The following is a 26,952-nucleotide window of genomic DNA, read 5'->3' on the forward strand; positions in this document are numbered from 1 at the left end:
AAATAGTTATATTATTATACACAAACCAAACACAACCCGGAAGTTATCTGGGGGTCAGGCGCGTGCGCGTCTATGTTATCATATACATGTATTTTTCTGTATTTGATGACAAACATAACAGAAGGGGTTAACTAGTGTCTTAAAGAGAATCTGACACCGTGTCTAAACGGGGCGTGGTGCCGCGCCAGGTGTAGACATGGTGTTAAACATTGCAGAATCTTAAAAAAACAACTTCTGTTTTGAAATAGAATCAAGTTTTTACACAATGTAGATTTTTGAAGTGTGTGTGTGTGCGTGTGTTTAAACACATTCTAACTGTACAGACTGAAGTATGACAGTTATTAAGATGTTTAAGGCTACACATGTCCTCTCTAAAGATATCTACAGTCTTCTACTCTAATGAGCCTTCATACGATCCCATGTGGCAGCAGGTGTCCGTCTCAGCATGTGATACAGAACCCCCTGGATTTCAATTAATGATGTGTAAATTCTGGAGGCGTGGACCACCTACAGGAGGTCTCTGACAGCCCCTTTGACAGGTGTTTACAATTGTCAAGCAGACTACATGTCAGCCATCAAACCCTCTCTGTTAAAGCAATCTAGTAAATACCATACATCTGCAGTACCATCTGCAGTAATCCTTGCATATATTGTTAAATATACAGTTTATAACTTTATTTATTTTCTAAATCTGTGCACATATATTAACTTAAATAAAGCCCAAGAAAAAAGGCAACAAATAACCAGAGGTGGGTAGAGTAGCCAAAATCTTTACTCAAGTAAAAGTACAAGTAACTAGAGAAATTGTTACTCAAGTAAAAGTAAAAGTCACTATTTTAAAAACTACTTGAGTAAAAGTAAAAAAGTATGCAATGAAAAAACTACTCAAGTAGCTAGTTACTTAGTTACTTTGTATCTTATTATATAGGCCTACTACATAAAATTAATATTAACGCCAATATTTTAATAAATATTTTTAATTATCATAAGCAGATATCTTTGCAATATACTAGAGAGACTTAAGAATAGACAAACACAGAAGAGACAAGCATTTCTGTAAATTTCATCTAGTCCTGATGTCAATGTAGTTTACACAACTTTTTTAGAATAATAGACCATTTCAAACTAAAGCATTAACTAAACTCAGAGCATTTCCTAAGATGATCTAGATCATCTGCAGTGCTCTCTTAAATGAAATACACATTTTTGAACAAATCTCGTGTTTTCTCGTGTTGTGTCACGTGTGTGTTGTGAAGCGCTCTTACTTGTAAACAAACAGTAAACAGTGAACCACACGCCCATCAACACGTTTTCTTCCTTCTGTTCTTCAAATGTATATTTCTGCAAGCCCACGTCTCTGTGTCTGACGGGTAACGCGCATGTTGCTGTGTCTGACGAACAGGTTGCGCGGGTGCGCGCATATGGCGGGCATTTATCATTGCTGGCAAACAATATGACACATTTGCAGTTTTGATTGTATAGATATAGATTAATATCCACTTCACCCAACGCTCTCTGTGTTCTGCGTGTTCTTAAGTTTCGCGCTACGAGGAGTGAGCAATCCTGCTTCAGATGATTCAGATCGTGCTGCGAACTGAACAAATCATTTGAACTGATTCATTAGCCTATTCAAATGGTTTTGCCCATTGTTCAATTAATGCTTTCAAAAGAATCGACTCAAAAGAATCGATCACTCGGGAATGCCCGTAAAAAGAGACGACAACCTTGAAATAAACAACGCGTTTTAAAAAGCATATTTTAAAATGAAGGAACGAAGGAACGTCACGCAATGTAAGTTATGTAACGAAGTAAAAGTACAGATTTTCTATGAGAAATTTACTCAAGTAAGAGTAAAAGTAGGCTACACACTTTCAATTTTACTTAAAAAGTACATATTTTCCAAAATGTTACTCAAGTAAATGTAACGAAGTAAATGTAGCGCGTTACTACCCACCTCTGCAAATAACTGCAGTCAGGTGGTAAATTTGTTTTCGCAGTGTGAAAAGTACACGGCACAGTTTGACAGGAGATATTCGGTAGCTGTATCAACATGCAAGTGAAAGCGGGAAACTTAAGGGCCAATTAGCCTGAGTTTAGTCTCAACAGTTTCAGGTGGATATCTTTTAGCCCTCAACAAAGTTGTACACACGGACGCAGTTCCAATGCAGCGAAGCAACTTCTCTGTATGTCAGTGCGTATTTTAGTCCCACATTTTAACACCTTTGTTTTGATTTAGTTGCTCCTTCCTCAAGATTTAGCCACTATAAAATCAATGTGATCAATCCTCTACTTCAGCAAAAGTTCAGGATTCTAAAACCTCTTCTAGCAAACGTCTGTACAGGACTTATTTGCCAGTTAGATAAACCCTCACACATTATTTAGATAATGCAAACACCTCACAATAATCCCCTTGTTAATGATCTTTTATAATCAAACTGCTTTGTTTAACGGTGACATTAGTGGTTTATAATTATGCCAAAGCTATGCTTTATTGATAAAAGTATTGAAAAGATGATTGAATTACATTTAAGGGCGATGGTTCATTAAAACTTAAATTCATAATAAGAAATATGATTTCTCTTTGTGCTTAAAAATCAATGGTGCCGTGTATGTGATTTGTACAAATAAGTATTACTAGGTTTTTTTGTATTCTGTTATTGGTTTTCTGTCAACAATCTGAAAAAGCAACCACATACTGACATACTGGTTAAACACAAATTTCCATTTATTATTGTCATGTTAGGCTTAACAACCAAACATACCATTATTCTAAAGCATATTTTATTTGGCTTTAACAAACCTGTCACAAAGGATTTTAGACGCTGACAGTACCCAGACATACCGAAGTCTGGCCTTAAAGAACAAAATATTCTCATTGTTCAGTTTTTATCCCTGCATCAGTGAACTGTACAAAGACACGATATTCCAGCAAACACACAATGTGTGTTATTGAAGATCATAGTCTCAAAATAAAATCCCGTAAAGGACCATTCACAACAAGAACTTTATAGTTAAAGATTTAAAACTCACTATAAATGAAAGGGAATGGCTATGACAGTTATGGCAATAATAACAATAACTAAAATGATACAGAATGATATAAAGAGAACCTTTATCACCTACAACTAGAGATGCACCGATATATAGGCCAATAATCAGTATCGGTCGATAAAAGCAATATGGCCCATAGTTTAAAAACAGCCTTTGATCCGGGCCGATATACACTGCCCATCCAAAAAAGTCACCACCTAGGCAGTGCTATGATCTGGGGTTGCTGCAGGTGGTCAGGTCTAGGTTCAGCAACGTTATGTGCCCAAAGAATGAGGTCAGCTGTATACCTGAATATACTGAATGACTAGGATATTCCATCAATGGATTTTTCTTCTCTGACAATGCCAGGATTTATCAGGCTGAAATTGTGAAAGAGTGGTTCAGGGAGCATGAGACATAATTTTCACACATGGATTGGCCACCACAGAGTCCATACCTTAACCCCATTGAGAATCTTTGGGATGTGCTGGAGAAGACTTTGCGCAGTGGTCTGACTCTTCCATCATCAATACAAGATCTTAGCGAAAAATTAATGCAACTCTGGACGGGAATAAATGTTGTGACATTGCAGAAGCTAAAGGCGGTCCAACCAAATATTAGAGTGTGTGACTTGTTTTTGGACAGGCAGTGTATTCTGTCAATCAAAAGGATTCAGGAAAATGCAATGAGTTTGTGCTCTGTATAGAGAAAATGTTAAGAAACATCATCAGTTTGATGTTCAATATTAATAGTCATTATATTAATTAATAACATTCAGAAAGATAAGAAATATAAATGTAATCTTCAGAATCAGTATCGGTGGAGAAATGTAGTATATCGGTGCATCTCTATCTAAAACAACTGAACCAGCCAATTCATTCACATTTTAAGGCTTTCGTATTTAAAAGGTGAAACTGCAGCACACCTTAGAATTAACAAATTGTTATTGTCTATTGGTGTGGACACAAATACAGTTATCGTTATATCGTTTTAAAAGTTATCATACTTTATGTAAAAACCCTCACTGATGTCAAAGACACACCAACATCTCCTCTTAAAAATTAAAAATATGATAAAATCAAGCTCCCGATGTCTTTAGTTATTCATTCAGAAGCACAGCCTTGACAGATATTACCTGCATTTTTTTCAATGTGGCTGTTTATATTTGTTACAGCATGGTGAAGCATGAAAGTGAATTTAACTGACTGCCGCCCACCATTTCTGCTTCCCAATTGCAATCAGGACTGAATTCTTCTCATTAAGGATCTCTTCTTAAAGTTGCCCTTTGGAAGCATGACAGAAAAACGCAGCTCACTTCTAAAACACTGAAACTGAATTCTAGGTGTCAGTCAGCTCTTTGTCTGGGTTACTGGCTTACAGGTTACCCGCCTCACGCCGTGACCCTTGAACTGGCAATTAAATTAGCTTCTAGCTAACCACGAAATGGCTCTTTGCTGATTTGTATGTCAGAAAAGGTCAATATCCCTGCGGCGTACACTTTCAGACGTGTGAACACACAAGTTAGTCTGGAGATACACTGTCAAACTTTCAGGAGAAGAACAGCTAGCTTTCTCTTGTTTACAAGGATGTGCAGTAGTATTGACATTCAGCCCTTTGAATTATATTAATAATGTGCAATGATGGCTGTTTCGCTCCAAATAAACACTGCAGTGGAAAGTGAGATGAGGTATTAGAGTTGTGGAAGCAACCTTGTTTTATGCCCCAGTGTAGTGAGATCCCCTGCCGCTAATGATTCAAGCGTAATGCATTCTGTCCGAGTAAGCTTACACAACGTTCCCAACATGCCACAACTCAGCCTTCTCCTCACACCCTCATTAACAATGCAGCAACCTTCATTCTATTTATGTAGTGGCATAAAACTCAAGCCGCTTAGCAATGGATAAGCAAATGTGTGTGTGTGTGTGTGTGTGTGTGTGCGTGCGTGCGTGCGGGCGTGCGTGTGTGTGTGTGTGTGCGCGTGTGCGTGTGTGTGTGCGTGTGTGCCTCGTCAGGAAGGCTGGTTTAACTTTGCTTGTATCAACTTTACTTGTTGATAGCTGCAGAGAGAGAGAGCGAGCGAGAGAGAGAGAGAGAGAGAGAGAGAGAGAGAGAGAGAGAGAGAGAGAGAGAGAGAGAGAGAGAATGATGGACAGAAGAAGCAGATGGCCTGAGGGTAACAGGTATCTCTACTAAACAGACACTGGTTGAGAAACTGGGATAAAACATAAATATAATGTATTCAGAATAACAGAATATGTATGCTGAAAAAAAATTCACAAATACTGTCAGATGAAATAAAATTAATGATAAGAATTGGGGCAGTTCTTTTCTACACAATTGAATTTACCGTTGTACATCTTACAGCGGCACTAACACACGCGGTTTCTGCTCATATTAATCTTGAGTACCTATAGAGTAGTACTGCATACTTCGTATCTTCAAAGAGTATTTAGTTTGATCACATTTATAAAAGATAGATACAGCTGTACAAATTTTTCCGAAAGCATACTGCGCGTGCGGGGGGGAGGGTTAGGCTGAACTAAAGCACATGCGCACCCATTGCCAACAAAACACAGACATCAGTTTCACTCACCGCATGCGGTTCATGTTCGGCATCTTTTAGCGCTGGGACGGCTCCATATATCAGTTTCAAACGATCTCCAAATCCAGCGTTATATCCACCGTTTATATAACATTCATCACCCAAATGCAGTGAACAAACAACTTCTCCTGCTCTCCTTGCTACCGTGTGGGCGTGCCGCGCGCTTTTCCGGGAGAATTGTCCAATAAGGGACTAAGAAAAATTGTTACGAAACAGTTTTATATGTTCGAAAAAAACTTTAGGAAACCTAATTGCTTTTTTATTGTTAATAATTTTCATGAAATTGTTATAAAAAGAGAATTAATAAATGGCTACAACAGTATAACTCAAAGCACAAGTTATTATAAATTACAATATGATGTACTCTCTAAAATTTAACTTAAATAATTTATTTGTTTTGCTTTATTTGTTTGATATTAAAACGGGTTACGCCAGTAAGCATTACCAATTTTATTAGATAACTCAAATTTAATGACTACAGGAGACATTTAATTATATTATTATAGTATTTTTGCACGGATACTGCGCGGATACTGTTCTGTGCGCTCGCGGAGCATAAATGCGCTCTCGCAAGGGTGTGTTTACGCTCGTGGAACTGTTCTGCGTGCTTAAATCACGCTCGCGCATGTGGTTTTCATGCGTTCATTCATAAACTCCATACAAAACTATCAGCGACCTCGTACCGATTTTTCGACAAACGTCCAAATTGCTTTTTAATACCCTCCGAATGCATAATTTAAACATTCATCAGAACGCGCTGGTGGACCACCACACGGGGAGGCTATGAATAGCTGAACCGGACTTGGAGAGACCCTTTCACCAGACTCTAGGTTTGCTGCCGTGACTTATGTTTATGCACCAAAGTACACAAACACTGTTTTTAATTAACACCTATGTTGTCCAAAACAATAAAATGAACTTTTTTTGTAACTTGTTTATGATTTTGAATAACAGCAGAGAGGATTCACAGAGGTTTTCCAATCTTTCCTGAGGGCTTAGCAAATTTGCAGGAACATTGCATAGGGATTTACTTTTAATTATGCTTTGGCTCCATCGCTAACAGCGGTGCACATTAAATCTATTGTGCTGAAACCAATCTATTAGCATTGTGACAAACAACAGCAAAGATATAGCCAATCAAAGAGCAAGTTCATAGGATGTTGCATGGCTGCAACATTGCTCATCAAGTTCATAATTCAGCAATTACACAGGTGCTGTTGTACTGAATAACAGTATTTAATATTTAGTCACTTACGGTATGTTTCCTTTTGAGTATAATAGAGAAAAGTAGCATTATAGAACTTTTGCTGACAGGTTCCCCCATGTGGTTGATAAGCGCAATTGTCTGTTACCAGTGTTGTAAATAATGTCGCTGTAGCTTCCCAGTGGGCAGCGCAATACACGTGAATTTGTTTACTAAGCTGATGGAACCGGCGAAATGCAGAAACGTCGTTTGGAAACCATAGCGGAAGAGTGCCGGCAGGCAAGGGATGGGCTGGGCTGTCTGTACCTTACAGAGTGTGATTGTAGCCTCTAGACAGGAGTCTTCAGCTAAAATTGCTTGAGGTCCAGAATCCTCCTTACCAGCCGAGGTCCGGACAATTAAATACCTAAAAACATGAATTGATGGTCTTTTCATATCTATACGACGGCATAACAATGTCTGACAACAATATAATGAATGAATGTGCAAAATGCCTTAATCTCTAAACCTGCATTGAACATACATTCATTTCAACATTAACTTTAAAACAGTTTCTGCTGAACTGAGAATAACAAATAAAAGCATCAAGTTGTGACTGATCATCCTTTGATAACATTTCAGCTCTTCTTGTGGCTGTTGCAGTTGAAAGGGGGGTTTGTTTAATATTTTCTTTTAGTTCATTTCTTTATTTTCCTTCTAAAAGTGTTTCACACGCAGCCTCCATGCACTCTTTTACTATTTTCCCATCAGTAAAGGGCTTGTTATATTTTCCTAAGACCCACTGTATTCTTTGTGACGTTCATATGCTCGTTGTTGGGCGGTAACTGAGGGGGACCCGTGTAGATCGCTCCTACTGGGCTTTGAGCTAATATATTCCTTACCATTGTTGGGAGAGGGGTGCATATTCTGGCAGGGGTGCATTTCTCGGCATTACACCGGTTCCGATTTATGGCTGGTCAACCAGTGCATCCCTAACGTAAACAAACTGGTGTAAGGCTTGGTTTGGGCCTGAATAACTTCCTGTTTTACTACACAAACGTTCTAACAAAATACAACCAACAGAACATGTATAACCGACTTAAAGGTGCAATGTGTGATATTAAGCAGTATCTAAGTTCAAAGTTTATTCGTCACATACAAAACCATACATAGTACGACATGCAGTGAAATGCTTTTTCGACTGTCTGGATAGAGTAGAAAGGAGATAGGAAAGGAAGGAAGGTTAAACTATATATAAACAATATATAAATATAAATAGTGTAGGGGAGTGGAGTGGGGAAGTGTCCATGTAAAGTGCAGGTGCTGTGCAATATATGTATATATATCTGTAGTATACAATTTGTGCAATGTATGCATATATGTGTGCAAAAACAGTCCTGCTGTCGTATGAGTGTGTGTTATGCAGGAGAGTACTATTGACAGAAATCCAATGTAATATACATAACTACTGTATGTCTTCAGATGTGTAAAAAGACCTTACATGACGTGTTATGTTTTTATTACTTTAGAATGAGCTATTTTTATCTATAGACACTGAAAAAAAATAATTTTGCTATTTGTCGAGTTTACTTAAATTTAAACAAGTTATTTCAATAATTTTAAACATTTTGACACAACATGATTTTTTCATGTTCAGTAATCTAACTTAATCCATTCAATTTTGGACTACATGAATGATTTGTGCTGTTTTCACACAGAATTGTTAATATTGGCAGATGATTTCCATTCGCCAGCATGTTTTGCGTAAGACGTCATTTGGAGATCATTTTTCTTAATTAAGTGTTGTTTTACATAATTTTCAGTTAAGAGAAACGGTTGTTAGTTATTTAATGTTTATTAATCTTTGAGAGTTCCCAATATTTTTTTTCAACATTGTTCAAAAGAGAAGTACCTTTGCTTAGGTAGTGGGAGGTTAAAATTTTAAATTTGAATGTTGGTTAAGCTGTTTTAAACTAATAGGTTCCTGAAAATATGCAATAATCATGTTTGTTTGACAAAAATTGGGCAACTTGAACACATATATATAACGATCTGTAAACCATCGTATGATTTGCAATTTATATGTAACATAATTATTTTATGTTAATCCAATAGATCTTCATTTAGTCAAGACTACTAAAAAAATAAGTTCGTACAACAAGATTACAAAAATCTTTTCAAACAAATTAGATTTTGTTGGAAAAATTTTATTCAATTTCGTGGAAAAGTTTTCTTTAATGAAGTTCGTTCAACAACTTATTTTTTGAATGTACACCGCGGGTGCCCTTGCATGGAATTCGCCATGTTGTTTCTACAGTAGCCCTAAACAGACAAACTACAGAGCGTGTTTCGTAAAAAGTGTTGGGTGTAACTAGTTACTAAGTAATTAGTTACTGTAATTTAATTACTTTTCCCTTGAAAAAGTAAAGTAAGGGATTACTCTTATTTTTTTCTGTAATTTAATTACAGTTACTTCTGATGTAATTAAACTAAATACTTTGAGTAATATATGTGTGTGCAATAGTGGAATTGACACCAAAATTCAAATGTATAATGTGCTTTAATGTATAATTCTCACATTTGTAATACTTTGGTCAGTTAATAAGAGTATTTTATGTAGTTTAATATTATTTATTTAAATGAATTAAAAGAGCCCTTTCATGTCTATCCTTAAATCACTTAACTAATCAAGATTGATATAGGATATAGAAAGTAATTAGTAATAAGTAACTAAATACTTTTTGGAGAGAGTAATTTGTACAGTAATCTAATTACACTATTGAATATGTAATTAGTAACTAGTAATTAATTACTTTTTGAGAGTAACTTACCCAACACTGTTCGTAAATACGTTATCTCCTTCTGCAAAGAAGCGAAAAAATGACGGCATCTTAGTCCTGTGTCAGCCACCCTAGTGCTTCGAAAAGGATGGGTGAGCAGTGGACTGATCCGGATGTTAAATTTCTTTGACATCTGCAAATCATAGTTCTGAGGTTAAGGCTACAAGCCCATCACAGAAGAATTCTGAAATCTCTTTCATTATCTAGCCGTGCCGGGCAGCATGCGACAGTGATCATTGATCAGTCGCGAATAGAAATGAAGTGTCACTTTGGTAGAGTGGCAAGTCGAGTGTTACTAAAATACAGCTGTTCCCCCTTCCCTACCACATGAATGCCAACAACAGTTTCCAACACCCCACTTTATTAGTTCAACTCAACAACAGGGTTTTTAACGTTAGTTCACATTTCCTCCTCGCGCTTGGTTTACAATGCCTCCTAACAGTCACACCCTTGCGTTTTTTAAGCATAAACACACACAAACAGATTTCTTCTCCTTGCGTTCCCTTTGATGTCTCTCCTGCCGTTTCCCATACTTTCCAATTCCAACCTCAACTCTGTGACAAATCTGCCTCCTTTAGTGTGCATGTGTGTTTATTTGCAACCGACAGCATAAAAGTCCAGTGTTGGGGAAGCTGCTTTGATGCTGTTTGGTAAGCTGTAAAGTCACTTATCATTTCAAGCAGTTAAACTAGAGTGTGGCCACCCTTTTGAAAAAAATGCATTTGCGCCAATTTGTGTGCCCATGGGCGTGCTGGTCTGAAAACAAGGCATGTTCAGGCGCATTGTTGGTGCGTTGCTATTTTGAGGCAACTGAAATAGACTGCGCAAGTGGCCAACTGAAACCTGGTCTAAAGTCAACGGCGCAATATTAATTTTTTTGTTATTTATAGAGCGTGTTCATAATGTGCGCCTATTGGCGAATGCACAGCGGATGTACATTCTGCTTATTACACACAGAAATACGCGCAGCAGCACACAAACATGCCAAATATTAATTACAATGTAAAAGATTATTATTGAGTACATAAAGATAAAGATGCCTTGTGCTGTAGATGGTCTGCTCGCATGCTTTAACCTCACGCACGAGCAGATGCGTTTCCCCTCTGAAGAAGCCGTGTCATATGACCCCTTTAAGAGAATAGGGACAATCCTCTTAGACCATGCGCCTGGTGCGCCGACCATTTTTCCCATCCTTAAACTATAGCAAAAGTGGATTCGGACATGCCTTAAGTGCACTTGTGCCTTGCGCTTTAGATCATGCGCTTAGATCATTAAAATACGGCCCTATGACTCTTTCCTCTGAACACGTTAGATATTTTGAAAAATGTTGGTAACCAAACAACCTTTTGACTTCCATTGCATGGGCACAAAACCCCAGCCATTTCTTAAAATATCTTCATTTGTGTGCCATATACAGGTTCTGAATGACATGAGTAATAAATAAAGATAGAATTCTTATTTTTGGGAGAATTGTTCATTGTTCATCAGAATTGTTTAATTCATTTAAATTAGTCAGGATTATTGTAACAGCAGAACTGGACTATCTGTAATGCCACCCAAGGACCCCATTTGGTAAATAATATTCTGAATAGTTTATTATGTATTCAAAATAATACATTTACTAGAATACATGTTTTTCCAATGCTAAATATAAGAGAGAAGAGGGTCTAGAAGAGGAAACAAGAGACCCTGTTTTTTGCCTCTGTACAGATGAGTTTGTACAGTAAAGCTGAGTGAGCAAGACAATCTGACAGCAATGGAAAAACTATGTTATATTCTGTCATGGCACTATTTGATAAAAGTAGCTTGTTAAAATGGCATTTTCAGCACCAGGACAACAGTTCAGCTGTTTCCAACACACTGTCGCTCCACAACACTGCGAAAGTCTATGATGAGCATCTCCTTCACATTTCTTATGGGAGCTCTTGAAGTCTGCATGTCAAAAGCAAACATTACTCTAGAAACCTCAATTAACACTATCTGGACGGAACCTCCTAATTAAGACCGCATCTCTGAACCAGTAACAAGGGGAAATTCTGGGGGAGAAAAAAAAACAGGCCCGTATTCAGCATCACGCTGAGTCGCCGTGTCAATCTCTGAACCACATCTTCATTAATTAATGGAACCCGCAGGACACACTCACACGCAGCCATGTTGACGCTCTCTATCTCCCACCCCCATGACTTCCCAGCGTGCCACCACAATATCACAAACACTGTTTTCTGACAGCCTGTTTTATGCAGATACAAGCATATGTTACCCTTCGCAGAGCTGCGTTAATGGCCCTCATCAGAGACAAAACAGCTTCTGCGGATATTATATCAGCCAAAAGTTGCATCCCAAAGCAGGGCTATATTGCAGACAGGTGGGACAATGAATGCCGAAAGACTCCGCTCAGCTTGTTAATAAAATCAATATGCGTGAAAAAGCACCCATGGGATAGGGAAATGGTGGTCTTACGCATTTGGCGCAAGAAAGTGACTCATGCTGAAATGACAGTATTTGCCACCAATGAACGGAGCAGCGCGATTACTGTGGTGGGTTGAGATTATCTTTTTAAAAGACTATTTTACTTAGATATGAAAAATCCCTCATTTTCACACCCTCATGCCACATTCCATATGTCCAACAGTTAGCAAAAGTGAAAGAACACTATTTATTTACACTATGTAAATAAACAAATCATTGTGCTAAATTCAAATGTACAATGATAACATCAGATCTCATTCATTTGGTCTCACAACGAAACTTGCATATGGCACTTAGTCACGAGACATGCGAGAAACGAGATTCGAAAGTTATCAATGTGCCTCAATATTTGAATTTAGCACGCTCATCTATTTGTTTACATAGACACATAGTCATTGCCGCAGGGTGTTTCTGCCCACATCAGGCCCACATGTCCTCTGAGGAGGTAAGAGAGCCCGGCAACAACAGGACACCCATGAAATTGCACCAGCATCTCCGTTATTATAATTTCATTTAGCCGAATGAGAAGGCAACGTGTGGGTGTAATATAATTACGGTGTAACTGACATCTTCACCAGATTGAAGAAAAACCCATCCTGTTGTCCATGAAAAGGCTTTGCAGCGGAATGTTTTGACATAATTAGAAAACACCAATCATTTCAGCGAGCTCCAAATAAGCGACGTTAAGACTCCGTAGCGAAGTGTGAAACTTCTACAGCGAGTTGTGAATCAAAGCTCATTGTGGTCAGCAAGCATGCCAGAGATGTTTATGTGAAACAAAAGTCTGACAGCTAAGCAAGGGGCAGCCAAGCAAGAAAACGGGAAAACACAGAGACAGCCAAATAGCCTCTTGCAAAAAACACTCAAATACGAGTGACGGGGAGTGGTTGTTCAGGAAAAAAGGCACTTTGGAGTGTTTGTCATTCTCTCCCAATCGCTGGCTATACCTGCGTTTTGGGGATATCGGCTCTTACGCTGCCAACGTCCACTTAGTGTCAGCTGAGATTGCAATTTGCCTATTGCTACAAAACTATTTTCAACACCCTGAGATTACAAATAGCCATAGGCAGCATATACGAGACAATTACTGTTGTTCCGAAAACAAGATAATTCACAAATATATCGTAAAAAAGGGAACCCTTGTACTTATTAGAAATCAGATACGGATCTAAACAAGAGGTAAAAACAGGTTCCAATCAAAATACGTTTACTGCTCCCTCAGCTCTCTTTCTACTACATCCCATTTCCCCATTCCTGCTTATTTCTCTATGTGTCCATCACACAGTAAGCTGTGAAAACTCTGATCATTCACCCTTATGTGGTAAAGCGACTTGTTTTGTCTTTGTTAAACTGCCGCTGGTGTGAAAAAGTGTGCAAAAGCAAAGAATGCAGAACAGACAGCATCATTTACTTCTACTTTTCTACTACATTTCGCGTACACATGTCTCACCTAGCCTGAAAACTGACAGAAAAATCCCTATGATGTATTCTGTGCAATACAACGACAAGAAAACGATCCAAACTTTTTATAGTTCTTTATTCTAAATACTATACTACATTCTTATTAACGATATTCCTCCAGCTCCCCATGTACTGTTATGTATAATTGATTGTTTTATTATACAGTAGATTTACTCATCACTAGTAAGTTAACACAGTTTATGTAGTTCTCGTAGGGCTGTTTAACAGTTAATCTCAATTATATACAGTATATATGTCTATGCACTGTGCATATTTATTTTGTATTTATAAACACGTGCACATGTATATATTTAGGAAACATTTGCATGGATATATGTATATTTATTTATAATTTAAATTATATATAAACATTTATTCATCTTTATATTTTATACTTTTCTTAAATATATATGTGTATGTGTACACAATCAATATGCACAGTACACAGACATATAGACAGGTTCAAAGCAACAATATAAACAGGCGTTACTGCGCATGCGTGCTTTGTGGCCCAAACATAACTTCCGCTACACATTCGCAAAGAATTTAGTTCCTGCAGCTTATTTTTTGAAAACAAGCAACAACAACAAAAACTAGAAGAAATGTTACTTGGCTAAACTTGCCTGTCCAATATTTTGAATTTAGACTGCGATACCAAGTCCAACCGCCAGACGTCAATATCCTAAACGGTTTCTTCAAATGCAACGAAGTTAGACATCCCATTTAAAATAGATTATTTAATAAAATTAACATACAACAAATTGTTTTCTTAATACAATTATTATACAATAAAATAATTATATTAATTAAGATTCATGTAAATAAAATAAAATATAAATAAGTCATATTATTAGCCAGACACAGACCAGAAGTTAACTTTGGGCCAGGCATGTGCATCTGATGAAACCGTCTATAATATGTAAACATTATTATTCTGGATTTGATTAATTATGATTAATCGTTAAAAAGCCCAATGAACTGTCCTAAACTGTGAAGATAATTCAAATACATCAAGATTTACCTTGGCAGATTATGTCCCTAACATAACAAAAAGGACTTTTAAAAGTTGACTCCACTGAAAGTCACTATGGAATTTGCAATCGGCCACAACAACGTGCTCTGAAAGCCAGTTGAGAATAAGTAAATTTGTCAATGACACAATTTTTCGTCAATGACAATGGCTTCTGGGAACAATCTGGACAGGAAGTTGTACTACTGACGAACCTGGATCTCTTGTGAAATCCTATTTTCCGGGAGACGCAACAATCTGCCAGTACTCTGCTGCCTAACTATTTCTATTCATAAATGAGATACAGCAAACCTATAGAGTAAACCAGAGGCAGAAAGGCAATTTCTATTGGAATGCCATGGGTGGAGTAGGTGCAAAGATATTGTGGATGAATCATGTCTCTGGCACTGAGGTTAAATCATGTTAAAACTGGTTTAGGCATTGATAAAAACTGAAATAAAACATGCTTGCACTCGGATTTATCACTGATGTGAAAAAGACACAAAACCGGTTTTGTCACAATGTTGTAAATGCAAAGACGAGATAACCAAGCTATTGTACCGTATATTTTGCAGAACGTATAGCAGTAACTCTCCGAGATTTATGAATTCTAACCACATCATCGGTGTGCAATGTGCAGAAGCGATATAAACATGTTTTAATATAAATTTTTCTTGTAATGAGCCCTGAATAAACACAAAAAGATAAAGAACATCGACATCGCAAACTGGAATAAACGCCACCTTATCCAGGTTGTTTTTTATTTGTTAACCCATAATGCCCCATGAAAATCCCAGAATCAACAGATTTATGCAAAATAACCAGTATTCGGGTAAAAAACATAAATGGAATTTACTAAATGAGAACACAAAACTGAAAAATTATTCAAATTGGTAGACCTTCAGGCCCAAAAGTTGATCAGGACTCACTCAGTGCTATCTTGGCTAGATGTAACCGGTTAACCCAGGAGATCTTGCTGAGGGGGCTTGGAGTGTTGAAGACCACCGTAAAGCTCACAGGACGGCCAGACCTATGAAAAAAACATCCAAGAGCTAGTGAGACAGAGGTACATTCATCTAACCAACCATGGTTGTCCTAAGACAATCCCTTCATATTTCCGGTGCTGATGCACAAACACGGCACAAGATGGTGCTACCTAATTATCAGTATTAATAATACAACTTTTACTGCAGTGCACCAAGAAGCCTGGGAAGAGCATCTGTCACTCCCCTCTTACAGAGCTCCTTCTCGAGCTGTGCCTGGATTCATGGGGTTCTCATTGCTTCATGTATTCTATGTTTACAGGGGGGAAAGGAGACCGCAGAAATCACAGCTATGAAGATTCCTGTAACCACACACAACAATAACTTATTTCTTCTGTAATCTAATCAAAGAGACAGTAAAAGAGAGGAGGTCAAGGAGTAAGAATTAGGATAGGATTTGTGGATGTGGTGGAGGTGAGGAGCTGGCCATGAGGCCAGGAGCTGAGCAGAGCTTGCCAGGCCGATCTGCATTCAGAGCCAAGGTGTTTAGCCAGCTTAATGGACCAGAACTTCTGAGCTATGCCTTCTACAAAAGGGGACTGAGAGAGCATGGCTGAGCACCGTGTGGTTCTGGATGGGAGGAGGGTTTTAATAGGAGTTATTAAAGGACACTGGCCACAAGAAACTCACTTGAATTTGACTTTGAAAAGTGACGCTTTTAAATTTACAATGCTAATCGATTTCTCCATTGGAGGATTATGAAGGTCAATGGAAAGGATGTCCAACATCATAAAAGGAGAAATCTTTAACAAATCTAGTTTAAAACCAAATGTGGCAAGAAATTTAATCTTTGTGTTTATTGGTTTAATAAATTTTTATAAAATTACGCCTATGACCTGGTGAAAGTCTAAAGGGATCCTTAATGATTTGTGGTTTCCTGTCACATGACGGCAAAATAAATACTAGTTACATCAAAAACTTCACTACATGCATTGTATATGACATTGCGCTGTCAAATCGATCGCGATTAATTGATATTAAAATAAATTTTGGAATTTTTTTTTATATAATATATGCGAGTGTGCCGTGTGTAATAATCAACAAGTCCTCCAACTCATACGACCACACTGGTCGTTTACAACGTTCCCCAAATACGACCCCGTGTAGCGTTTCCTAAAATACTGCTTCTACCGGCAGCAGGATTGAGTCTACATAAGTCTGCATTAGCGAGTGAAGATAAGGGGTTGCCAAATCAGTGGTGGTCTTGTAGGCCAGGAGCAGAGTCTTGAATTTGATTCCAGCGACTTGTATTTTTGTATTGTGCATTCCTATTAATATCAATCGAACTGCAGTTGGTTTGTTTGGATTTAAGCCATAATAACTAAAAAAATACAGCTAACTAACACAATAAAACACATTAAAACATGATAACAAATAAAAAACATGATTTTTGAAAAATAAAAAAAAACAAAGTTCTCTTCTTTGAAATAAACTCTTCGTATATTTACATAAATATTTGTATGTATTTGTATATATATACATACATAAATAAACATACACACCACACACATATACATTTATTTTGGAATCACAATAAATGGATCTGACAGCACTAATATGAAATAATAAACAAAAATTTGCCAAACTATTTACGCTTAAACTTTCCTTTACATTCTCCAAAAAGTCTTCACTTTAAAAATCTTCACTTACAAGAAAACAGACCAGCAAGTCATTATAATAGATGTCTATCTTCCCAAACAGCGGTCCAGGCCTTCACCGTGTCACGCACGACACTTGTAATAATATTCTGACTTTATTTCTAACACTAAAGAGGGTCTCTCGGCACAGGCTCAGGGACACGGAAGGCAATTCACATTCAAACATCATTAGAAGGTAATTGACTGGAGAATGCAACGACATCTGACTTGGCTACTGTCATACCGGCAGCCTCCACATGCTCTGCATTCATTCCCAGCCCGGGGGAGAGAGACGCGGAGTGAGAAAGTGTGAAGTGCAAAGAGACACAGAGACGGAAGGATGAACTGAAACCTTCGAATACACTCAGAGATAAAGAAAGCGAATTCCAAGTGAAATTTCAGGTGATGTCTGGCTCTTTCCCGAAATGGAAAGCGCAACCAACAACTCATATTTTTCTCTCTCTCAGCACAAAGGCTTCACACACACAAAGATTTAAAAAGTAAAAAGCAGTGAAATAGGAGGAGGGCAGGTTGTTGGAGGCAGAGTAAGTACACACCTTGCTTAATTTGTTTCCTGGGATAAAGCTGGGCACCCACGAAACACAATAAACAGAGCGGCCCTGGGTTCCACCCGCTGGCTGATTGAAAAGCTGGGTGGTTGCGAGAGGGTGTGCAAGTCGGTGTGTGCATGTGCAGGCTGAATGAAGAAACAGTAGAGGTGGTGAACTCCCAGGCAGAGAGGGCAGAACGAGAGCTAGAAACAGGATGATTTATGGCTGCAGGTCAGTGCTGTGGCATGTGTGTGACACTAATGCAGAATGACAGGACAGATGGCCTAGTGGATGTAGCACAAAATACTCCGCGCTTCTCTGTGCTGATGGGGGAGACTCTAAATCAAGGTCTCCAGGAAGTAGATTCGGAGCATTTGTACTTATAATGGGGGGCATTAGACCGAGATCGATTCACCTGTCCTGGAAATCCATTTTTATTCATTATTTTATTCAAATACAGATTTATAAATGAGTAAATGATGACAAAATTTTTATTTCTGCGTAAATTGTCCCTTTAACTACACTACAAAGGGACAAAAAAAAACTTTTTAGATTGTTGTTCTTCCAAAACCTCGGATATCCAAATTCTCTCCTTTTCAGGAAATGGAAGAAACACTGTAGCTTTTGAAATGATTTAATATTGTGTTGTCAAAATTGGCAAGCACTTAATACGTTTGATTTAAATATTTGCAAAACCCAGCGATAAACAAAGGGTTTTAAGGCATAAGGATTTATGGCAAAAAAATAAAATCACGAAATATGGAGATACAGTACAAGGTTTCAGAAGGACAGAAGTGGTATGTATATATGTAGCTCAGTTAACAAAGCATGGGTTCAATCCCCTTGGAAAATACATACAGATTAAAAAATATATATGGTCTGAAAGAATTGTAATTCAATGTAAATAAAAGCGTCTGTCAAAAGCATAATTTAATTTAAGCCGTAAAAATGAGGGTTTGCGAGAAAACTGGAGAGTGTTAACAAGATTACTCAAAATACCCCAAAACAACACCTAATTAATAAAAAATCAAAACATAGGAACATTAATAAAGAGTCAAAACATGGTGACCTTCAGCATGTAATACAATGTGACAAAAAACACCATAACTACTTGCACACAAAAAAAAGTTCCGTAGTTGGTATAGCATCAGTACTTTTAGTAGTTAACTACTCGGCAACACTGTACGTGACAAAAACAAACGATTAAATACAGTGTATTAAAACACATGTCGTAAACCGAGAGAAAACAAACCCGTCTTTTTCACCATCTGTGTGTATACAATATTAATTTTTCATTCTCAATCAGACTGCCATGTTGTTGTCAATGTATACCAGACACGTAGGCGCACGCAGGGATTTGTAGCGTCTGAATGGGTGATGTTAATTATCCAGCTTCCTGAATCTACGCATTTTGAAATTCCACGTATGTCACTGTCCCATTTGCTGCATGCTGAGAGGTGTTGTCTGATGTTAGAAAAGGCTTCTAGTCTAACAGCAGGTGAAAAACAGAAAATAGGGGAGGCATGCTGGGGACTGTCTCTCTTTCTCTGCATCCACAGGCGTGTGTGTTTGTTAAAGAGAAGTGTGGATAGAGAGAAAGAGAGGATTTGTGAGCGTGTAGAAAGTGGAAGAAATGTGGCCTTAAAGCTAACTTTTGTTTGTTCAAAAGAATTATCTTCTTTTTCCTCAAAATGTTTACGGGGTGCATAGAAGAAAATAAATCTGGAAATTATGGGGAGAAAGGGGGGGAAATAAAAGGAAAAGGGGAAAATGATGAGAGATTTAAGTGTTTGTGTAACTACAGTATCACAAGAAACTGGGAGGAGCTTAAACTTTTTTCCTTATTTTATTTTCTTTCTCCTTGACCAACAGTTTTTGCCTTGGGAAGAATTGGGAAACAAAATCTGTAAATCTTTTTTTGAGAAATGTTGGGTCAAAAGGAAAGAAGATTAGGAAATAATCTTGAGAAAGAGGGAAAAAAATCTGGAAATGACGGAGAGAGAGGAGGGAACAATCAGGACAAAAGGAGAAAACTGGAAAATGAGAACAAATAAAGGAAATAACGCAGTGGAATGGGAAAACAAAATCTGGAAATGAAATGAAATTTGCACATGTACATGACAGATATTCTATTTTATTCTATCAGCTATGACTGTGGAAACTACTTTAATTCTCAACTCGACACGTTCTCACTGACCCTTAAGTCCACATGACACTTTCTTGCCCTCTTGCAGGGCTGCTTCATTTAGTTGCCCACACTTGGCCCTGACTGACACCATTCCACCATCAATGCCCAAGCACCCCACCACATGTCCTCTCAACTCAGTCCACCACAATCTGTCACCTTGTGTCATTGATGACCTAAACACGAGACAGGGGTTTCTGGTGAACATCTGAGCGAGCAGATTGTTCCTGCGGGTTCGGCAGAACGCAAGCCACCTGAGCAGGTCTGAAGAGTGGGGATTGACCGATATTGGGAGGACTGCACCACTTCGGACCGGCTGGGCTGTCACATTAAGTTGAGAAAGCATCACAGAGATTAAACGTTCTGCTGAGTCTCTACCCCGAGCTGAGGCAGAAAATCACACCCTCGTAGCTCCTCTAAACTAGAATTTTTACAGATTTTACATTTGTCTTAGTTTTTACACAAACGATCAAGATAGGACAAGGGAGTTTATGCATAAAGTCTGCCTTAAAGGGACAGTTCACACAGAAATGAAAATTCTGTCATTATATACTCACCCTCTTGTCATTTCAAACATGTTTAACTTTCTGTCTTCTTCAGAAAACAAGAGAAACTATTTTGAAAAATACTGCGGTACCCATTGACTTGCATTGGTTTTGTGTCTATGCAATAGAAGTGAATGTTGTTCGGTTACCAGTCTTCAAAATATATATTTTTTGTGTTCTGTAGAAGGGAGTCATATAGGCTTAAAACACCAAGAGGGTGAGTCAATAATGAGTGAATTTTTATTTTTGTGTAAACTATCTCTTAATAGAACTGAATGAAACAATCCCAAAAAATAACAAAACAAAAATAACTGCTCTTATTTACTCTCTCTCATGTTGCCCAAAAAGTAATATGGTTTTTAAAGACATGAAGGCTAATCATGTACATGATGATTTTTTGGGGTGTACTACCCCTTTAAAGTTCATCATCCCTGCTTCTTTTCTTTTGCACACTCCACTAATCCGTCTTCATTTCCTCTTCCACGGCCGTTTATGTGAGTGAAGTTTCCGCTCTCACACTGCATCATTAAGATAAGCACATTCAGGTGCATTGCACTGTGAAAAATGCACCGCCTCCTCCCTGACACATTTACATTCACTGACTCTTAATGTGACATAATAAGAGAACATTAAAGGCCCTGTCTAGGCGTCAAAGAGAAATGACACAAGTGCTCCGGATGGGAAACATCAGCTCCAAGCTCTAAGTTAAATGAATTGAATAAGCCCTATGCCACGCTATATTGTAGCACTTCCCAGACTGAAAGGGCCGTGTAACCGTAGCGCTGGCAATCCTTGAGCTCCCGAATCTGAGAACGATCACTTAATGATTTCCCGTCGTGCTATTAGGCTTGTAATTTGCTGCTCAGTTTGGTTAAAGGTGACGAGGGGCCGGCTTTTAAGGGGCGTCGCAAATAAAGCTGGGTAATGCGCTTTCATTAGAGAAAATTAACATGGCGCCGGGCTGCTCCATCATCTTAACGTTTTTGCAGATGAACATTAACATGTTTGTCAGCGGCCATTATGTTTTAGTTTCGCACGGGAAAACCTGTTTAAGACGATGTATGTCTGCAGTGTTGTAACATACTTCTGTACAAGAACATCATAACTGTAGTCTACACTTTTTGTTAAAAACAAAACTCAACCTTGTTTTGTCCTTTTTAGTTATTTAACACAAAATGACACATTAAAATGACAATGTAAACAACACTTGTTCAACGCTGGCCAGAAAAACTTCCTGTTTTAGTTCTGTAACACTAACTGGAGGGTAAAACACGCTCCCTTGAGTGGCAAAACACCCAGCAAAATGGCTGTTTACAATATCAGGAAACCAAATTGACCTATCGGTAAGCCCCGCCCCCCCTTAGTTACTGTTGCTAACTCGGACAAGCGTCTTTCAATGGCAGCTGTCAGTGTAAAAATCTTGTCCGAAGTTGTTTTTGGTACATTTTGGACACACTCTGTCGTCGAGGAGAATTCAAGTGGGACTTAAATATGCCAAGGAGGGATATAAAAACAATTTTAAAATGAAAATGGTGGATAACAAATTTCATTTGGAAGCGAGGGTTTACAGATCACAATGCAAGCGGGAGTAGCCTCAGCTTGCAGTCATCACGATCGCAGATGACAACATCTAGGATTAACTGTTCATGTACCGCAGGGTAATATTAAATTAATTTACATCATGGAAAAAATTAAGAGACTACTGCAATTTTCATTTCAAATCAAGAACATTTCTAGATGTATTGTGGCCAGTCCAGTGTCTGTTAAATTTCAACAAAATCAAACCTCAGGAGTGACATAAAGTCATCCAACAGCCATGTGAAAGTCTGCAGAATGTTACTTTTACTTTTTGTTGTATCAACTGAAATGGAAATGAAATAACTAAAACATACTGATAGATTAAATTAAAATGTAACTAAAATTAAATGAAAGCTAAAGCTAAACTAAAACTGAGTAAGAAAAATAATAAAAAATATATATATTTGAAATAAAAAACTAAATTAAAACTAAATTTTAAATCCAAAACTACAATAACTTTGGTTAAAATTCCATAACATATGTTTTTTTAATTAATTTAAAGGAGAAATGAGTAGATTTTAGTGGCATCTAGCGGTGAGGTTGTGAATTGCAACCAACGGCTCATTCCCTCCTCTCTTTCAAGCACTACGGTGGCAAACACAGAACTAAGATGTTGTCACGTTTTCACTACTTTGCCGAAGGAGATAATGTATTTATGAAACATGCTCTGTAGCAGTTTGTCTGTTTAGAAACAACATGGTGAATTCCATGCAAGGGGACCCGCGGTGTATGTACAGTACATAGAAATAGCTCATTCTAAGGTAATAAAAACACAACGCTTCATTAAAGGCTGAGTAGGCAATCCTGTCCAGAAACGGTTTTTGTCATGCTGGTTGGAAGTCTCTTAACATCCTGATAGCAATCAATAAGTAAAGTGATACATTAGTATTTTTATAATTATATATCGTCTGTGAAAAGCGTAGGACCAAAAAACATTAGCCCAATCATTGCCCTCGGTCTGTTAGCAATTTTGTTCCGGAGGTTTCAACAGGAGATGGGTGTGAAAAATGGGAAAATCCTGGCCAAAACAGGAGTGTTGATGGGTATGATTATAATTGTTGTTGCTCTTCCACGCTGGGAGCAAAGGGTTTACAAGATGATGCCATGGTAACTTCTGGACAGGTAGGTACATGGTATGATTTGATTTTGATGGGTTTTGATTATGTTGCTTATGTAGTTAGTGGACCTTTATGTATTACATCGTTATCCAGCGTCTAACGGGAACTATTCTGCATCTAATGCTTTCCTGTAGCTCAGTGGTTAGAGCGTGGTGCTAACAACGCCAAGGTCCTGGGTTTGATCCCGGGGATTGCACACACTTGGAAACAAATGTGTAGCATAATGCAATGTAAGTCGCTTTGGATAAAAGCATCAGCCAAATGCATATTTTTAAATGTAAATGTACCCATTTTAAAGCTGTTGTTTACGTTAGCGGTTTTCACTCTTGTAGTAACTCTATTTACTTTGCACTGTAACATGTTCTCACTGGTGAATGAGACATGATTTAATTGAAATTCATCCAAGAGGTTTGTGCACGTTCATGCGTTTTGGAGGAGGCGTGGCTTTGGACGGCGATTCGCACGGAGGGTGGGATCATGATTTCAGTGCTAGCAGGCTACAGTTAGCATCTTACCAAATCATCTATTCCGCCTTTAAGTAAGGTGTTTGTTTATACACATCATGCATATTATACATGCATTTCTGTCAATTGATCCTGCAAAAAGACTACACTGGACCTTTAAAACACCATTTTTTAAGGTGTTGTTTTTAAATGTATACATAATCCTACAGGAGTTGGCACAACCTTCCATACAGTACAGTAATAAATGTCTTCCACTTGAGACAGTACTACCGTTCATACATTCATACACAATTCATACACAAAATGAATACGCACATCATTTGAGACATAAAAAATAGCTTTTCATCTCTTAAGTCATTTGCAGCATATTTTGCTGCATATATTCATAAAGATAAGGTAATCAATCAAGAGAAGAACGTACTCTGTCACTGTGATTAGAAAAAGCTGTCACACATAATACATTTCTGAAACTTTCAGCTTTTATTTTCACTGCGAAAATCAATGAGGTCTGTAAAAATTCTCCCTTCTTTCCTGCACATTTCTATAAAAAAAACACATCCACTGTGTGAAACATACAAACCTCACACATCCCAAGCATTAGTTCAGAAGCTTTTTGCTCCGTTAACTTACTTGTCTGGTCTGCCAGGGACTTGCAATCGTAAACGGCATTTGTTGGCACTCTGGATCTGGTCCTCTTTGATGCGGATAAGCCTCTGTAGTGCCAAACACCAGTCCTGCGCTAGTGTGGTGTTCAGATTCTACAAACACAGCCATATTCATTAAATGTTATTTCACATTATTATTGTGGTTGTGATTTTGGCCACCAAGTGATGAAATTATAAGGGTTTACGTCTTTCAGAAAATCATTATCATTCACACCTCCAAAAGCAAACATCTTATTACATCTCTAAAAATCAATGAGGTCTGAACAATTCTCCCTCCACCTACAGGTATGTGCTTCACATAATTTTCAGTGGATCGTGGGATAGAACGAAGCATTTGAAGCGAGGACAGGTTGTGATCAGGAAACCGGGCAAGAAAAGCTCTGATGTTGCTTCTGGAGGCACAGGAACCAACTTAGCTGTTTTTCACTGGTTTAGTGGCTGTGGAGGCATCATGGGAGCTGTCCTGATTCGAGCGCAGCCCAGACATGCCTTTCACAACCATCTCCCATCTGAACTCCGATCGTGTTGTCATCCGACTATCAAGCGCCTGCCGTGATAATCAATTGATGATCAACTTCTTTGGTTGCTGAGCTTTGATCACAATTTAATAGCGCTGAAAACGCTTATACCCAAAAGGCTTCCCTACCCAGATGGCACCAGCATATGCGACTAATATCACTTTTGTTATGTTGCTTAATATATTCTACCTTGATCTTTCCGACGACTTTGTTCTTTTTATATCATTTTTGCACAGTTGGGCTTTTTTTTGCGCCAAATTAGAATTCTGCTCATTTTTCAGCTCATTTATTCGAGGGCACAACTGATCTTATTTGCACAGCTGGTGTGTGTGTGTGTGTGTGTGCGTGTGTGTGTGTGTGTGTGTGTGTGTGCACGTGTACGTGAATGTACGCGTGATGGTGAACTGTGTTTACCTGATACGTTCCCTGTAAAGTCCCCACCAACAGGGTGACCTGTTCCACCACCGACAGGTCGTGTTGAAGCTCCTGGAGCTCCTGATACAGACGGGGCGGACCCAAAATGATGCTTCCTGTCAATCAAACAAAAACAGCATTACTTATCAAACACAGTACTGGGATTTCACACGATGCATTATCCGTGAACTTCAATGCATGAGGCACCCTCACTTAAATGGATAGATCATCCAAAAATGAAAAATTTGAAAAAATTGAAAATTATTTCAAACCTGTATAAATTACTTTGTTCCAATGAACACAGAGAAAGATATTTGGAAGAATGTTAGCAATTTTCAGTTCCGGAAAAAGTGATGTCCCGGAACTGAAAATGACTAACATTCTTCCAAATATCTTTCTTTGTGTTCATCGGAACAAAGTAATTTATACAGGTATGCAATTACATGAGCGTGAGTAAATTCTGACCTTTTTTTTCTCATTTTTGGATGAACTATCCCTTTAAGGGTGGGTCTTGATAGCTGAGATGGTATTTCTGAAGATATGGGTTTCCTGTAAGGTGCTGAATCATTCAAATGTCTAATTGAGTCAGGAAGGCTCGGTTACACAGCAGGATATACTCGGCTATAAAATAACCGCTTCAGCATTACCGATACCCTGCACACTCCTGCGTTTCAAATTATCGATTCGCGACCCGTATAATGCTCTGTAATGACATAGAAAGTGCATTTAAGAATGATACCCAACCTCTGTAATCTTTAAAGTAAAGACAAACCCGCCGTGCTCTGTTAGCTCAGTCGTCCCTTGAAAGCTTTTCCTAATGCAAATGTATCCAAACAAAATCAAGGGCCTTAACTTTTAAATACTTTGGGCATGTGACAAAACTTTCATTTGTCAATACTCTCCAGTAGCGCCACTAACAAAGCGAATCAATAGAGAGGATAAATCGATCACCCATTGTTTGTGAAGGCACAGCGGCTCTCGCTATAGGAAGAAGGAGCAGAGTTTAAAAATTAAGCCATGTGGAAATATGAAGCCCTTTGAGAGTGACGGAACGTATACAGGTGTCTCATTAGACACTAAATGTACCATCGATTTGAATCCCCGTTCCATTTTTTTTGTTGTCTTAGGTCTCCGGCTGCAGAATCGATTGTCGGGGTGAATCGGCTCTATGTGGCCGACCGAAAGCTGAGGAATGAGGAGTATATATTAAATCCTGGAGCAGGATATACCAGCCGCAGGACAGCCTGGCCTTTCAGCACCTCGACATAATCAGGTGACCTGTGTGTGGAACGGAGAGGTGCTGAACCCCAGCCCAGACTAATCCTTCACATGCTGCTGGAGGGTTTGTCGAATACAGGCGAGATGGTACGTGAGCTAAACCTCAAAAATGCATTTAAATGTAACATACCTAGTCATGTTTTCTGTGAATCAGTTTACCTAATACCATACAAATCTCAATAGCATACTATACTGTAATGTTAAAAACAGCATGAAATCAAAAGTAAAAAATCTTTTTTTTATGGATTATTATAGTGTTTTTTATTATAAGTGAATTATCTGTGCACTTCATTCTTTTATTCATGCGCCCTCATAATCTTTAATCAAAAATAAAAAATGTGCTGTCCAATTATCATTATAAA

The 26,952-nt window shown here is 38.2% G+C and overlaps 1 protein-coding gene across 2 annotated transcripts in view; it reads right to left on the minus strand.

The window, feature by feature from the left end:
- arhgef10la (Rho guanine nucleotide exchange factor (GEF) 10-like a) overlaps positions 1–26,952 on the minus strand; it is a 120,897-nt gene that overhangs the window by 46,469 nt on the left and 47,476 nt on the right. For both annotated transcript variants that reach the window (XM_057361671.1, XM_057361672.1), the window contains 3 exons: positions 25,313–25,428; positions 24,346–24,473; positions 15,524–15,624 (listed from right to left, as the gene is read on the minus strand). In XM_057361671.1, the coding sequence (XP_057217654.1) occupies positions 15,524–15,624; positions 24,346–24,473; positions 25,313–25,428 (345 nt within the window). The remainder of the gene's footprint in view (positions 1–15,523; positions 15,625–24,345; positions 24,474–25,312; positions 25,429–26,952) is intronic.

The sequence above is a fragment of the Triplophysa rosa genome, linkage group LG20, assembly GCF_024868665.1.
Source record: "Triplophysa rosa linkage group LG20, Trosa_1v2, whole genome shotgun sequence".
In the NCBI taxonomy this organism is placed as follows: Eukaryota; Metazoa; Chordata; class Actinopteri; order Cypriniformes; family Nemacheilidae; genus Triplophysa; species Triplophysa rosa.